Below are 16,022 nucleotides of genomic sequence, written 5' to 3' on the forward strand. Positions count from 1 at the left end.
TGCCATACAGAAACAAAATTTAGGATATACATGTACATGTATATGCATACTTAAGGTACACGGTCCCTCAATGCCCAAATTGGGCACGTCGGATCGTCGATTGTCGTTCGCCGGATTTCCTTGGATAACAATAGATCCACATAATATCATAAATACATGTAGCTACTTCATATACAGCATGTTACAAAAAAGTATCATTATTGAGGGAACAGTGCATTGCACAATATGCATGTGTATACTGCTGCAAAATCTGTCTATGTCATGGGCATATTTAATTGCCACTCACCTGAATGAATGCACAACATCAACCTATGGTCTAACAGCAAACCTCATCATTGCAACAAAAACATCCACTACATTTTGATTGTCTTTTGCTCAACTTATCGCCGTCTTTAACAGTGTACCAATAACGAACTACATGTACGAATGTTTCATCACTACATACATCCATGATTCTACATGTACATTTACTTCAAAAATTTTATAGTTGATAAACACCACTGAAGACATTTGCAGTAAACAATCTCTAAATAAGGTGACAACTGGCAAGTCTTTTTTGTTATTTTTTTGCATTAAGTCTGCGTATGGTAAGACAAAGGACTAGTAGTATTTCATTATAAACGTGTATGCATCTTGACGGACTTACATTGTAAAACATTTAAAAATCACTGCTTTAACTGAATTTGAATTGATCTTACTTGGAGAAGAAAAAAACTCCCATATACATGTATACGTAATAATGAAATATACATCAAATTTTAATTGCTCTTTCTTCACATCTATTTCGTCGCTAAAATACACAAATTTGACAACGTATTTCATCCAACGAGTGGTACCGAACCCTTCCTTAGATACAATCGCCCGAATCCACGTCATCATTTGTGATTGTGCAGGCGGCCGCCTTATGAGGCTCGTGCGAAGAGATGGCGTCGCTCGAGTTGGACGACTTCCTTGAGAGCCGTGAATTAGGCTCATCTTGGCCTCTGAAGAGACTGGTCGGCCGTAGATCGTCGACACCCTTCTCCCCGTGTCTCAGGGACTGTGCTGTCATGGAAATTGACTGTGAGATATTGGCGCTTTCGCTGGTATCAGTTGATGACACGCCCATTGGGAAGCGACCGCGGTTTAGGAGATTTCCAGGCGACAAGGCCAACCTGTAAACGAAAATGGGCATTAATTGTTGACTTTTCCTTGCATTCTATTGCAGAGTGTTTTTAATTGCCTATGGACAATCTTTTGGAAAGAGAACGAGGTAATCAACAAAACCTTTTAAACCTAAAAAAGAGCACCGCCTCGAATTTCCTATTACTTCCACTGGACAATGCTGAAGGCGAACGTATGCACAATGCACTTTTCCCAATTACAAAGTCGGCAAAATATACCGGAAGTCGCGTGCGACTACGTCAAGTTGTGGTTGTGAAATTTGGCTTCTGACTGGTCGATTCTACATACTGGTCGAGGCAAGTGGTGCATAGATAAGTCTCGTACCTAGTCCCGCTAGAGAAAAACTGATTCGTGTTCACACACCTTGAACATACATAATTATACGAAGGTAAAAGTCCTACCTATTACTGAAGTAGCTCTGCTCCAGATTCATTCTGCTCTCGGACATCCTGTCCGTCTCGGGGTACATCATCGAAGTGGAGAAGACAGGCCGGCCCTGGGCGTTAGCCTGGACCGCAGCCACTGAGCAGTGAGCCAATGGGAGGATGGGCTGGTGAGTGGAGGTCACTAGGGGCCATGGGTGTGGCTGCTGGGGGAGCATGGACACCCCTAGTTGATCTGGTCGGCTATTCAGAGCATCCCTGCCAAGACGTAAACGGGCATTTTTCCGCCATTTTGCTCGCCTATTCTGGAACCACACCTGTAAGTCAAGGAAGTGCAATATCAATTCTTTTTTTGGTTGATCCCGGCCCGAGAGGTCTGGATCGTCATTTTGGGATGGTACCTATCGTATTCTCTTCGTAAATGGCCTCTAAGATGGTAGTTGATAAAGCTTGGAATCAGTGAAACCTTGGAACCAGTGATAAACCTTGGAATCAGTCCTAAAAATGCATAAAAACATGAAATAATGCCATTCGAACCTAACGTGGTTACGAATCAACATTTGGAGCTTATTCTTACATGATCAGATCGGAATTTTATGGTAATTTAGAAATCTGTCGCATATCCGATTCAATAGTCTATATTTTAGAACAACTCAGTTGTACCTCGCCTCCAGTGTACAGTACTGATCTCCCAAATATGGGAAGACACGCCCACCACACACCCATAATATGAACCAATAGCGCTCCGCTTATAAATACGCCACCACCACGCGGGGCCTATTTGAACTACGGATCGGTCTGTTCATACAGGGTGATACAGAGAAAATTGGGGGCCTGTCATGCATTATGCATGGATAAGGTTGACGACTATGTCTAGGCCTAATTGTCTATGATTGACTGATATTTTATAACAAACGATGAATAAAAGAAGCCTAGTCATGTATGTTTATTACCGAAGTTTGCGGATGAAAATTTCCTTCGCCGTGAGCGATTTCTTACATCTTCCAGTACGCATCGAGGGATGCAGAGATCTTTGTGACGTCACCAGTTCTAAGCGGTTTTTTTATTCACGTGTGTGTTTGTCCTATGATCTCGTGCATCTAGTACCGAGCATAATACTTTATCGTCTATGGAATACAAAACAATCATAAAAACTAATTTTTGCTTCCATTGAAGAGAAATATAATATTTTAACGACCACAGCGCATTGCCAATTGATGACGTCATCCTCCACATTAAAAATGTTGGCTTCTGAACTAACTGGCAAATTGCTATCAATAAAGTCAGCTGGGACGAGACTGTCAGTTGGGAGGGTATAAATCGTGGAAGGAACGCACCCGATTTCCCGCGCTATTTGCACAGTGATTCCATGGTTTACATTGAATATTCCAAGGTTTATCAGTGTTTCCAAGGTTTCACTGATTCCAAGCTTTATCAACTACCCTCTAAGATTGTATAATAAGTACCTGAACTCTGGCTTCGGTGAGGCTGATCCGATTGGCTAGTTCCTCTCGGACGAACACATCAGGATAATGGGTCCGTGAAAATAGTTCCTCCAGTGCGGATAATTGTTGAGGTGTGAAGGTTGTTCTGTTTCTTCTCTAAAATAAAGATTTATCATGTTATCAATTAACATGTATAGAAAATGATTTCCCTGGCGCCGTCTTCCAAAGAGTGAAGTCATGTGTATCAAATTACCACATGTTGAAGATCAATTACCGTGAGAGCGACTTACTGGCGCCGTCTTCCAAAGAACACACATGTAGTCACGTATATCAAATGACCATTTTGATAGAAAATGACGATAGGCCTACTGGCGCCGTCTTCCAAAAAATGTACCATGCAGTCGTGGGTATCAAATTACCTTTTTGAAGATGAATCACCTGGCGCCCTAGAAAATGACTTACTGGCGCCGTGTTCCAGAGAACGTAGTCATGTATATCAAATTACCATTTAGAAAATGACTTACCTGGCGCCGTCTTCCAAAGAAGTAGTCTTCAATGGGGAAGTCACCTAGTTTGCCAGTCGGTGTAAAAGGACCCGGAAAGAAATGACGCGATGCCATTTGCGTTTAGAAAGTGATCGATATGTAAAGTCCGAAAATTCCGTGAAACTAAATACCTTCCTCTGATGCTCTTTTTCTCCTCTCGGATTTAACTATTGTCAGGATTTCCAATTATTTACGCAAATTTGTAATCCTAAGCATAAATGACTGATAAAAAATAACTTGTCCTCTCGTTAAACAAATTACGAAAACTTCAATATCGTTCGTTCAAATCAAGGGCTGGCTTGGTGTCCATATCCCAAAAACAAAAGCTGGTGTAATTTTGCCAGAAAATTTAATCACTGTGCTAAATCCTTGAGATTTGAAAGAATCAGAAAATGTGGTGTAGGCCTACTTATCGACCAGCTTCTTCGTGATTGCTCGCTAAACTACATGTATCACGTTTTGTTCTTCATGTGTGTTTGATTAATTGCCAACACGAGGCATCAATGCATGATGGCTTCACTTCAAGATGACTTCAGGAGAACTCCTCGACACCTCATGTTGTGGAACTTTTATATAGGCCGGGTTAATGAAATGAACAAGGAATAGGGTTACATGATGAATAAAATTCACCCTTTCCTAATAAACCCACGGCAAAGTTAACATTACCTAAAATGTTGACCATATCAATAGCGGGAAGTGCTTTCGAATTATGACAATATGAATGCACTGTCATTGTAATTGATGCGGCACGCATGTTAGTTAAACGTGATTGCTTATTTTTGTTCAATTTCTACGCGAGAGGGTTAGGCCTTTGGTCGTGATCTTTGGGAATATTATCCATCTCAACTGTATCTTGTGAATCCATTAGGTGTATTAGATTAGTGTTATCAATCAGAACCATAGCGTAAGAAGGCTGTCAGTGAGGATGGTATAGCTGTTATATGCGTGGGTTACCGTTCTCTCACAGGTAAAAATAGCCACAGTGACATCTTCGGCGTGATGATTAAATCGCATAAAGGAGCAAAAATTTGGAATTATTTCGTTGTGAACCTCTGAAACTGAGCAATGTTGCAACAAGCAATAAATGAAGATAGGGCATTTGCTCAAAGTTGCAAAAGAAGCCACTAAGAAGCGCAGAAACCAGTTGAGAGCACAATGACCATTGTTGTGACGGAAGGACACAACAGATAAACCTTGCTGTCGTGTTGCGCGGAAAGAGATTCCGTTATATTCAATGATAATTTCCATTTGGCTCAAATTGTCTTTAGAGGACAAAGTCACAGCCATAGTGTATGGTTTAAGTTCACTTGAACATCGAGTAAAAGTACGATCGGTTAGCAAGGGGGAGGAAGAAGATAGAAGACGGTTTTATGGAAAAGTGAGGAGTGTGGTGAGTAAATCTCACATTCTCAGCCGGGTGGATGATAGAAAAGAAGCACTGTCTTAGAATGATCAACATGTCCGTATTATGTTTCACGCAATTCACTTACCGATCGTGATGTTTTTTCCCTTCGTGTAATTTCCGTTCCGCGCCCCGGGGTAATAAATGACGTCAATATCTAAAAAATGTCGAAGGGTCTTGGAAATGTCAAAGCTCTGAACAAATATTTGATACAACTCAGTTGGTTTTGGTAAAGCTATATGAGTAATGATTATTATCAGAAAATGTATCTCCTTAAGGACAATTCGGGGAAAGTCGTTTATTATCCTCATCAACATCATCATACTCATAATCATCATTATCGTCGTCAATTATCATCCACGAAGATGGCCTATAAACAGCGTCTTAAAAGTCGTGACCAAAGGCGAACAATTTCGGTCCGGTTCCATTATGCAAGACCTGTCAATCTCTAGTAATAGATAATTTCCTGTTGAAGCTGGGTGGTGCGCAGAACCTTGCGTTCGCTGGACTTTTTCTCCAGGTTTCTAAGATCTCTGTCACACCCTTGTTAAATCCGCGAACAAGCAACACATTAGTTAATTAGATCAAATTACGCCGCTTCATTCGCGAGCAGGATTTGAGCCAAATCGGAAATTTCCCTGCTAGTTGTTCCGATGGCGGTCGAGTGTATCACAACCACCCCAGGCTATCTCTGTAGCGTACAATCTTGCACCAAAGGAAAAGGACAACCCTGTTTACTGTTAATCTTCCACAAAACATTATCCTTCTTCAGGCTTCAGCAGATTCAGGCCGCGTTGTCAGAGCCGTAGATCGGGGGGGGGGGCATGTAGGGGGCACCAAAACGCGTGTTCGCTGAAGAAACATCTAAGGGGTGCATACTAACATCATTTGTTTTGACCGAAAAAGCTCAAAAACTTTGTTTCTAAGTGCTTAGAGGAGACAACATGTAATCCTCTCACTAAATGAGAAACGAAGCAATTAGAAGTTGCTTTCGATCATCATTCTCTGTCATGAACTTCACAACAAACACTCCTTCTCATCTCGTGGATTCGAAATATCAGCTTTGTTTTTCGAATTCTTTAACTGTTTCAGCGTTGTTTTTTTAAGACTTGTCGAGATTCGTGCAATCTTTTAATTTACTTCTTCTTTTCTCCAAAAACTTGAGCATCCGGAACATTCAAATGCAGGATGTGTTCAGATTACCCGCTCCGCATGGACCCCGAAGGCATAAGGATTCGACATGCACGAACCGCCTCCAGCCATGTCACGCGCCTTCAGCGTTCATGAAAAAATATACTGCATGTGACACTTAAAGGGGGACTACAGGCAGGAGCTAGGGAGTCAAATTGGTACTCTTCATGTGATCAATATCTCAGCAGCGTTCGAGGACTGGGTCGGGATTAACTCAGCGCCGAATATATTCGATGTATAAGTGTGAATAGTTTGGTGTTAACATCAGATGGAAGAGACCCCAACTGGCGAATTCGTGTGACTTAATTTGACCTACCTAGAGTTTCCCCTTAACACATAAAGAGGACGATATATGGCCAAGTTGGGGTTGGGTTGGGCTGCAGACAGGCCACGGCCGTCAATAGGTCAGAGATTATTGCGCATATGATAGAAACCTTTGTTCCACTAAGTCATTTACAACTTCAACATGAGAAAATGAAACTAACTCTTTGGTTGTTTTATGGCAAAAGCGAATAACATAGGTTTATTCAACACAACTAAAGTATGTCATATATTTACACAGCGTAGCTGATTGACCAAGAATTCACAAACAATACATCATTGGACTGGATCGATGGTTCAGCGGTGTGGTAGTGAAATATACAATCCATGAGACATATTCCTTATCACACTCCTCTTGTATTTCTTTAGAGAAAACAAATAAAAACAATGAAAGATGGCACAGACATTAGAAAACAACTATGTTATACCAAAGGCGTCTTTAATGGCGTCTTCACTCGTCATATTTGGAAAGACAACACTTAAATGTCTGAAGAGTGTACTTAAAAAACACTGTAGATTCAAACACGACGGTAGATCCATGGTCATGCCAGTTCGTCAGGTGGTTCGATATCGGAGTCATCAGATTCTGGGGGTAGATCTTTGGTAGATCGCCGACGTATCTCCTCTTCCTCCGCCCTGAAACGATAGAACAAGATCTCGGGATAGTTAGATAAAGCTAGACCTTGTTAACCACGAAATTTTCATTTGACATGAGAGTATAGAATACTACATCCTCATGTTATAGCCAAGGTCATAACAATTAATGGTCACTTCACTAGTTTCTCTAAATATAAAAACCTTCTATTAGTTTGCACAGTCATGTACGACCGTGTTATTCCATCTAATCCTTCTTGTGAGCGATATAAAAGATTTGGTGGTCATGATTCGTTCTCACCAGTAGAATTGGCATTTCAAAAAGGCTAGCCATATCTAAGCAGGGACAGCCGCACTTACGCTAGCAGATACTTGACACACTCAACATGTCCATAAGTCTCTGCGATATGCCTGGGCCTCTCTCCAAACTTGTCCTTCTTCATGATCGAGACATGAGCATTGTGAAGGGCTCGCAGCACCGTCAACCGGCCGGCCTCCGCAGCGCAGTGCGCTGGGGTCCATCCGCCAGACATCCGCGCTGTGCCATTGGCACCGTAGTCCAGGAGTAACCGGATGCATTCAACAAAGCCTGGAAGAAGTGATGAGATTGTTATGCTGAGGGAATGGAAGTCATACACAACGGGCCTGGTGGGGTCTTTTCCGCTACGGTACATATTCATTATTCATAAGGGCAACTTTCCCGGGTCTTACATTTCATCAGCCGAAAAACGCAGTGGGAATGCTTCTACATACGCCTTTTTTTCACATCAGCGGCAGTATGGGAAACAGTTAGCGCTTAAAGGTGTCAGTATAGTCAAAGGGTCGTGGAATCGGACCCCATGCAGTCTGACCGCCGCTTTGTTTTCTTCTGCAGTTAGTACTCTGACAAGGGATGCTTACTACCTACTACTTGGAGCAGGTCCGACCTGGATATCACAGCGTTCCTCCGTGGAACATTCGGGCATCATATCTCAACTCACCTTTGGTCGCAGCCCAGTGTAAGGCTGTGCGACTCCCCCACTCTACGTCACGAAGATTGGCGTCAAATTTGCCACTCCTCAAGTACTGCTCCAAGGAATCCTGGTCCCCTACCGCTGCTGCTTCGTGTAACTCTAGTCCAGCCATGCTGGTCGTTGCTCTAGAACAACATCAAACTGAAAATAAGAGCTGTGATGTATCTGGACAATGTTCAGTCCAAAACTTAAGGATGAAAGTGTCAGCCTTATTTCATGAAATCGTGTCAAATGATATCTACTTGTAGTAAACGTTATGCGACAATACCTGGAATGCCAAGCCGTTTTTAGAGTGCTTGGAGAACCCCAAAGGGACTTGCAAAATGGTTTGTTCCCGGGAGCCGTTAATCCACAGGCCTACGTTTAGCCTGTAGTGCAATGTGTGTATTGGCCTCCAACTATTGACAAGCCTTGTCGCAGGACTAACCGTTGATCTGTCACCAAGCATAGTGGAAAAGGGGGAACAGGACTTTTTATGGAGGGAGAAACCCTTGGGCATTAGCTCGGTAACAAGACCTGAAACCAATCAATATATCATAATATAGAAATCACATACCTGAAATTTTCCCTCGTTCGTTCATAGCAAATGAATGGTTTGTATCTGCGCCATTATGCTATTGATTGTGTGTACATGACTAGTGAATAAGTAAGACCCACGGCCTTTCGTTTCACAAAAGCGGTTATTTATGACGTCTACTATTGATAAGCTTCATGGAAACGTACAGTTATCAGAGATTTTACATTGGAAATTCTCTTAGGCACGGTTATTTCATGGCAATGTGCTCGATTCCCTTATCTATTAATTGAACAGTTGACATGTGCCACGTTTATGTTGCTAGGTTGCCATGGAGAGCTAATCGTTAAAATGATTTGATTAGTACGCGGAAGATGGCGCCTATACGAAAGTGCCAAGTAGCAGATTCGCGATGATAGGCATTTTGTCAGTTTGTTGATGGAACAAGGGAAAAAGACCATGTTTTAAGTACGGACTTTTGAGAATTAAGTTAAATCACTTGGAACAAATGGTAGACCGGTTGTCTTCTGTTGTTTAAGAATTCTGGTCTATTGTAATGGGGCTCACGTTCGATGTTTGACTTGAATTACTATCACACCGGCTTAAGGATCTATCCATAGTGGAATAAAATAAACTCATTTTACGGTCACATCCCCGCTGTGCGCACCGGGACAACCAAAGGAATAGCCCATTCTTATGGGGATAAAGCCCAATTTATTGGCAGTAGACTACACAGGCCTATGTCCCAGCTTATTCAGACGACTATTATTCCAATAAATCCAATATTGCTAAACCATGTCCTCACTTTTCAATTCCCTCAGGTCATGTGTCATAGACCGCGAGATGTATCACAGGTTTTATCTCAAGACATCTCCAGGCCAATTGACGTTTTAAACGTGAGGACAACTCCAGACAATTAAAGACATTTTAGAACTTCGAACACTTCCGAACTGGACGTCTTATGACTTAGCACAACTTTATCTCAACAGAATTTGGGACACTTCCAGACAGCAGATCACAAAACACTTGGCAACTAGTTGTAGAACTTGCGACACAACCAGACGTTTTCAGACTTCCTACACCACTATATATTAAAGACAGCATTACAGATCTGGAGAATACCTCCTACAAAGACGTTTCAGCACAAGAAAACAGACAATACGTTTCTGAGTTATTGGAGAATACTTCCAGACATTCCAGAACTGGGCACACCTGAAGATACGAGCCACCATATAAGCCAGCGTTACAGATCTAGAGAACACCTCCTGTCAAGACGTTTCAGAACTCTAGGACATTCCCAGACAATGCATTTCAGGGCTGGAGAATACCTCCAGACATTTCAGAACTGGAGACACCTCTAGACAGGACATTGGGACACTTCCAGACATTCTAGGACTGGGGACAGTCCCAGACAATGCATTTCAGGGCTGGAGAATACCTCCAGATCTTTCAGAACTGGAGATACCTCCAGACAGGAGAGTTGGTGATATGAATAAAGACTAGCATATGCTTTTACTTCAATTTTGTACAGAAAGGCCTAGTGTAAATGTACATGGAGTTTTAGATAAAAGCATTCGCTAGTCTTTATTCACATCACCCATTGGGACACTTGCAGACATTCCATAACTGGGGACAGTGCCAGACACTAGGCGTTTCAGAACGGGGAACAACGACATTCCATAACTGGGGACGATGCTAGACAAGGCATTTGAAGAGTGGGAACACCTCTAAACAAGACATTGCAGAACTAGAAGACAACTCGAGACGTTTAAGAACCTTAGACACCGCCAGATATGTTTCAGAAGAGGACACAGCCACATGGTTCAAGACTGGGGACACCTCCAGACAATATGTTACAGAACTAGGTACACAAACAGACAAAACAATGTAACATAACTAAATTTTTTAAAATAATAATGTGAAGACAAATCAAGATGAGTAATAGCAAAATATAGCAATTCAATGCAAAAAAACAAGTCTTTAAAAAAAAGTTTATTGTGTATAAATACGACCGAATAGTACAATTTTCAAAATACAAAATGCACTTGAAAACATACATGAGATATTTACATAATGGTGAAACAGGCAAAGTTTGGTTCTGAAGATTTTTTACCAGGCACAACACAAACAAACAAGAAATGTTGAAACTTTCCTTTCCTCTTCTCTCCGGTAGCGAAATAAACTGGCCACTAATCAACATTCAGTAAAACGGACGAAACAGTTCGTTCTGCATTCTACAACCCTGAATAAATGAATTCCAAGTGGCGCATGCCCTTTTGAGTTCTTCTTGTCTTCACTTCTGCTTTGTCTGTCTCCTCATGTTATTGCGGAGCCTCCTGTTCCACCCCTGACTGTTCTTCCTCTCCCACTTGCTGTATGTAGATCTGCTGGCCAGTCTGCTGACTCATGGTGGTAGGCATCTGGATCTGGTAGACAGGCTGAAGACAAAATAAGAGATTTATCATTTAACGGCTTGATCCAAAAATGTATTTAAAAGGGGGTATAACACCAAGTAAAAACCGACCTCTTCATGGTTATGTACAAACCCGAAAATACGCATGTCAAAGTGAGCGCCATAGATCCCTGCCAACTGAAAGAACTATATTACAAAACATGTTCGAACCTGCTGTTGCTGGAACTGCTGTAATGCTTGTTCTGTCTGTTGCTGTTGTGCCACTGAGACCGTCTGCTGCTGGTTGCCTGCCTGTAATATAATCGGCTGATTGGTTCCCTTCCCCTGCATGTGCAGTTGGATGGCCTGCAGCTGGGATGGCGTCAACTGGATCTGAAACACCAGGAATTACTGGAATAGTTTTGCTTGATTTATTAAAAGCTATCCTGTGACGCCCAGGTGCCTCAGTTATCTCAAAGCTGGAGCAGGGCACATCTATAGGCCCGCTTGGCTATGCAGACGTCATGATACTATTGTAGCTCAAGACACGCCTGTGTTGATAGAGTGGAAAGGGCATTTCAAGGTGAATCAAGACATCTTGATCTCATTTTTCGTCTTGATTTTATTCATCGACGAGTACAGGTGCTTTGGGTCTCTTGGTGGTCAAATTATAGTCATCCATGTTTTTTGGTCAACCTGTATAAGAAATCAAAACTTAGTGGAGAATGCTTAGTGGTGCACTTCACATGTGTCTCACTTACAGGTATATTTTGTACTTCTCCAGTACTCGAGACAACCTGCTGAAACACTGGTGCACTTGCTTGCTGCTGGGCCACAGTTTGAGTTGGCTGCGTAACCTGTGTTGTCTGGGCCTGCGAAACCTGCTGTTGGGGTGCCTGAATCTGAATCACCTGGGGCTGCTGTTGCTGGGCGTCACCGCCAGCAGGCTGTGAGAAGGAAGACGGAATAGGTTAAAATAGCTGCCAACACTAAATAAAATACCCTTAATAGTAATTTCTAACCAATGTCACCTAAAAAACAGTAGTTTTCAAAGCATTTCACTATTTTACAATTAATTATCTGTGGTCTAAAATTCAGTCACAATATCAAAGTGCTACAGTTACATTTTGACTGACTTCTTATTCACATCGAAAAAAAATTCAGGTTGGGACTTTTTTAAAACTTACATTAGCTAAAGTTATGGCTTGCGGTACCTGACCAGCCACCTGTATCGGAACTTGGAAATTAGGCTGTCCTGAAATGAAGAGAAGATGGCATGTCATCTCTGAAATTCTTTGGGCTCGAAAGAAGTTGTTTTTTGTGCCAGTGACATCATCAACAGCAGGTTTGCACAAAAGTTTGGGTTGGGTCTCTTGGAATCGATTCAAAGATTTGTCTTATCCTTGTGTACCTTGGACCTGTATAGCCTGTTGTGTTGGCTGCTGTGTCGTTGCTGTAGTGGCAGTGGTCTGTTGTTGCTGGGCAGCCTGGTGCTGTTGGGCAAGTTGGAAGTAATATTGCACTTGTTCTGGGAGCATTGCCGCACGCGGTGCCTCCTCCTAGGCAAAATAGGAAAAAGGAGCTATACAATAAAATCTTGAGACGTTACAATATTTGACTGCATCCATGCATCACTGATTTATGAGCTGCAACAAAATCTTACAGTACACACCCTATGGAATCAGCAGCAGCCTCTCCCAAGCATCTCCCACACCTCTGAGCAAATCCATTCTCAGACTAAAGGCCACCCCTAAGCAAGGCCCTAGTAAGAACCATCAATCCAACTTAAAGCTTCCTCACTGTGGTGACGTGAGGCTATGCCAGGACACCCAAGGAGTTATGTTCATGCTTTCAAACCAATGCCGCATCATTATTCTTCTCTTTCCTGGTACGCACCTATAGCTGTCAAATCTAGGCAATGTGTTATGCTTATATAACACATATGTTTTGGAATCTAAAAACTTACTGCTCTTTTTGGAGGTTTCAATTCATCTCGTGGCACAATGTCGATGAGGAAATCAAACTGATCGTATTTTGTGATGGCCATGGCAATGTCGTTTCTCTGTAAATATAGAATTATTTGTAGTTGAGCTTTAATTTCAAAATATGATTGAATTCGTACAATATTTCACTCCTCTTTGCCTCTTATGGAACGAAATTACTAAATGGGAAAAACAGAACAGTACCTGTAACGTCCGGCGTTTGTTGTCTTCCGTATGCACCCATGCCCGCAGTGATAACTCGCTGATGAATATTTCGGCTGCCTTTGCAAACAGTACTGGAGCCTCTGCGCTTATCATCTGAAAATAACAATGGCAACATGAACAGTTGAAAGGTTCACAACAAAAACATTTCACAAATAAATCTGAGGAGAGTTTCAAAAGCTTGTCAATGGTGCATAAAAATCAAGAACCTAGTCCAGTTTATTTTCAGGCATGCTTTATGCAGCAGTCAATGTGAATTCTTCCCCCCTCCCCCTGCCATCAGTCAGGGGTCAATTTCAAATTGATAGTGCCCTGAGGTGCTGCATATTTTTCCTCTGTTGATTTCCTGGCAACCTTGCAGAAAGATATGAACAGTTTGCGGAAAATTTTGATGGCCTTCCGAGCATGACTGACGGATCAGTGCAAATTGATTATTAATATTAAACCACTATGGCACTAAATCATAAAATTACGGCACTATTCATATACATAAAATTTGACATTTTTCTAGCCAAGATTAATTTATACACACCTTCACATCTTCATCCAGTTTCATGATCTTTTTTATGCGGGCAAGCGGCAATTCCTGGGTCTTGAAGTCACCCTAAAAACAGCGCAGATAGAAACAAATCTTTTACTATTGCACGATTCAACTACTGTACTCTTTTCCAATGGGGTGTCTGGCTTAATGCACTGGGCACAAGAATCAAGAAACCTCAACTTTACGTCTCATTCGAAGGATGAAGCAGTTTAAGTGTCTTCCTCAAAGACACTGAGACAAAAAAGCAGTGATCCTTCCGAGAGACGAAACCCCTGACCGTCTCCTGATTATGATTATTGGGCTCTAGTCTAACTCTAACTTAAATTCACTGTGCCACTGATTTTCCCTGGACAAACTACTTACAGTTTGTAACTTTCTGATCTCCTCTGTCACCATTGGCCAGAACGAATTGAGTAGCTGTGCTGCCTCAGATGGTTGGGCCGCCACCGCAGTCGCTCCTACTGGTGGCGGAAAGCTTGGGTCAGCCTGTAACCCCTCCAGTTTGAATGTCTGTTACTCACACCTGGAAAGAGCAGAGGGTACGTTTTTTACTCGATCGATGTGATACTGATAGCCAACAAGTGGTAACGGGTAGCCTTTTTAAAACTAAGACTAAGTTATTGTATTTATCATGGTACAGTAACTAACTTCAACACAGAATATGGCACAGGCGCTTAATTTTAATTTTTAAGGGGGGCGCACTATGACCAAGTCCTTGAGTGAAGCCTTGACTTTTCATATTACTAATACCGTATTTTGCTGCGTATAAAACGCACCGGGGTATAAAGCGCACCCATTGAGTCCGTAGACAAAATCCAGACATAAGGCGCACCTACGTATAACACGCAGTACATTTTACATACTACAGGTATACACAATGTACCGGGTATACTGAGCCTCGCTTTGATGTTAAATCATGGCGGCACACGATCAGCTGATTTATCGATTTGGATTTATCTCGCATCTACGCTCTGAATATTGCCGCTAAGGACCCTCAAAAACATTTATAGAAGTAACTGAAATGATAATGAGGATACTAATATGTATTGCATACAGAACAGGCGAGTTAGCATCGGTGAACTATGCAAAGTGCATCGATATTCCCGATTTTTCTTTCGTGCAAAAATATAAAATGCGCCGACTTGGTTGCGAGCCAAAAAAGCCGTCAAAAGAAATGAGTTGATGGAAAAAATCTTGTGATCATTCGGTGGCTTCCTAGGGCTAGGCCATAGATAACACGCACCTTCGTATAACGCGCACCCCCCGATTTTAGGGCTTTCTTGGGTCAAAAAGCTGCGCCTTATACGCAGCAAAATACGGTAGTCTTTTTTCATCATTGAGTATTGACAACTAACTGTTGATAGGCCTACCGACGTACAACATACATAACATGGTTGGTATGGTATCCCAATTTGACATCTAGACATGTCATCTCGACATGTCAGAAGTAGATAACTGGAAACAGAGTAACAATTTTCACGACTTTCCTGATCAACCATGCACCAGCTTACATGGCAATTCTCAAAACCACCAATGAGAACAAAATAGCGAAACACAACAATGTACACGCATTTTTCGCACAATCTGGTCTTAAATTGGCTAGCAAGACTATCTTCGTTGCAGAACGTAGATAACACAGTCCGGGGGTTGACGACAACTCATAGTTTACCTCATAAAATAGCAAAACAAAGCGGAAAAATGTCAAAAATTAAGGAAATGGCGGTGCTCCCTTAATTGAAATCGGGAAATACAGCAGAACATTACCGAGGTTTGCCGAGTGAATCAATTGCAAGCCCTTCGGCGAATATTCGTGCATCTTCACCCACAATGTATGCACTGCAAATGTATGACTGCGCCGCGGATAGGGTCTAGGTTCTACCAGGATAGATAAACTTTTTTACAATTGCATTACATGTATTTCAAACATTCTACAAAGAAGAATATAATTTTAGAAGGTTTATTGCGGGGAACAAACAACATTTTATATATACATACAATATATATGTCAGTTCAAGATTGGGAAGTTTTTGTTATCACTTCTGCTACATTCTTGTATAAATTTAAGAAAGCCTTAATATGAAAAGTCAAAGACTTAGTGCCCCCCCCCCCCCTTTAGAGACTAAGTATTTTAAATGGACCATTGTACTGTACTCTACCTACTACTCGCTCCCTTTTCCATTAATTTGAACTCAAGTGTTGTAAATAGCGATATTGTTGTATATTGCATGATGTATATAAATTTCAGCACATCGTGATGTTTTATTGCATCTTATATATTATTTCGGAGTTGTGGTATTTTGTAGCGCTAACTCC

At 41.8% G+C, this 16,022-nt stretch overlaps 3 protein-coding genes across 4 annotated transcripts; all 3 read right to left on the bottom strand.

The window, feature by feature from the left end:
• Window positions 1-847: 847 nt before the first annotated feature.
• On the bottom strand, window positions 848-3,612 carry LOC135486004 (homeobox protein aristaless-like). The gene is made up of 4 exons (XM_064768446.1): window positions 3,517-3,612; window positions 3,014-3,148; window positions 1,566-1,864; window positions 848-1,154 (listed from the first exon to the last, which is right to left on the bottom strand). The coding sequence occupies exons 1-4, from the start codon at window positions 3,610-3,612 to the stop codon at window positions 848-850; spliced, it is 837 nt and encodes a 278-aa protein (XP_064624516.1).
• A 3,011-nt stretch (window positions 3,613-6,623) lies between these two features.
• Window positions 6,624-8,795, bottom strand: LOC135486452 (ankyrin repeat domain-containing protein 66-like). Of its 2 annotated transcripts, none has more exons than XM_064769246.1 (4): window positions 8,615-8,795; window positions 8,026-8,183; window positions 7,406-7,634; window positions 6,624-7,087 (listed from the first exon to the last, which is right to left on the bottom strand). In XM_064769246.1, the coding sequence occupies exons 2-4, from the start codon at window positions 8,168-8,170 to the stop codon at window positions 6,994-6,996; spliced, it is 468 nt and encodes a 155-aa protein (XP_064625316.1). In that variant the 5' UTR covers window positions 8,171-8,183; window positions 8,615-8,795; the 3' UTR covers window positions 6,624-6,993. The 2 variants fall into 2 exon arrangements, with proteins under 2 accessions (XP_064625316.1, XP_064625315.1); XM_064769245.1 differs by having other exon boundaries at window positions 8,026-8,199; window positions 8,615-8,782.
• Window positions 8,796-10,549: 1,754 nt separating this feature from the next.
• Window positions 10,550-15,454, bottom strand: LOC135486201 (nuclear transcription factor Y subunit gamma-like). Its single transcript, XM_064768846.1, has 10 exons — window positions 15,379-15,454; window positions 14,073-14,232; window positions 13,701-13,772; window positions 13,151-13,264; window positions 12,931-13,026; window positions 12,376-12,523; window positions 12,152-12,219; window positions 11,726-11,911; window positions 11,196-11,357; window positions 10,550-11,010 (listed from the first exon to the last, which is right to left on the bottom strand). Exons 2-10 carry the CDS (start codon window positions 14,103-14,105, stop codon window positions 10,894-10,896), a joined length of 996 nt encoding a protein of 331 aa, XP_064624916.1. The 5' UTR covers window positions 14,106-14,232; window positions 15,379-15,454; the 3' UTR covers window positions 10,550-10,893.
• Between the last annotated feature and the right edge of the window lie 568 nt (window positions 15,455-16,022).

This window comes from Lineus longissimus, chromosome 4 (genome assembly GCF_910592395.1).
Source record: "Lineus longissimus chromosome 4, tnLinLong1.2, whole genome shotgun sequence".
Taxonomy (NCBI): Eukaryota; Metazoa; Nemertea; class Pilidiophora; order Heteronemertea; family Lineidae; genus Lineus; species Lineus longissimus.

Coding starts and splice junctions, on each gene's coding strand:
- LOC135486004 (XM_064768446.1), bottom strand. CDS start 3,612: ATGGCATCGCGTCATTTCTTTCCGGGTCCTTTTACACCGACTGGCAAA. Junction 3,149..3,516: donor TCTTTGGAAGACGGCGCCAG/GTAAGTCATTTT, acceptor TCTTTATTTTAG/AGAAGAAACAGAACAACCTT. Junction 1,155..1,565: donor CAGAGCTACTTCAGTAATAG/GTAGGACTTTTA, acceptor TTTCGTTTACAG/GTTGGCCTTGTCGCCTGGAA.
- LOC135486452 (XM_064769246.1), bottom strand. CDS start 8,170: ATGGCTGGACTAGAGTTACACGAAGCAGCAGCGGTAGGGGACCAGGAT. Junction 7,635..8,025: donor ACACTGGGCTGCGACCAAAG/GTGAGTTGAGAT, acceptor CACTTCTTCCAG/GCTTTGTTGAATGCATCCGG. Junction 7,088..7,405: donor TGTGTCAAGTATCTGCTAGC/GTAAGTGCGGCT, acceptor CTATCGTTTCAG/GGCGGAGGAAGAGGAGATAC.
- LOC135486201 (XM_064768846.1), bottom strand. CDS start 14,105: ATGGTGACAGAGGAGATCAGAAAGTTACAAACT. Junction 13,265..13,700: donor AACTGGATGAAGATGTGAAG/GTGTGTATAAAT, acceptor TGTTATTTTCAG/ATGATAAGCGCAGAGGCTCC. Junction 12,524..12,930: donor TGAAACCTCCAAAAAGAGCA/GTAAGTTTTTAG, acceptor TATTTTGCCTAG/GAGGAGGCACCGCGTGCGGC.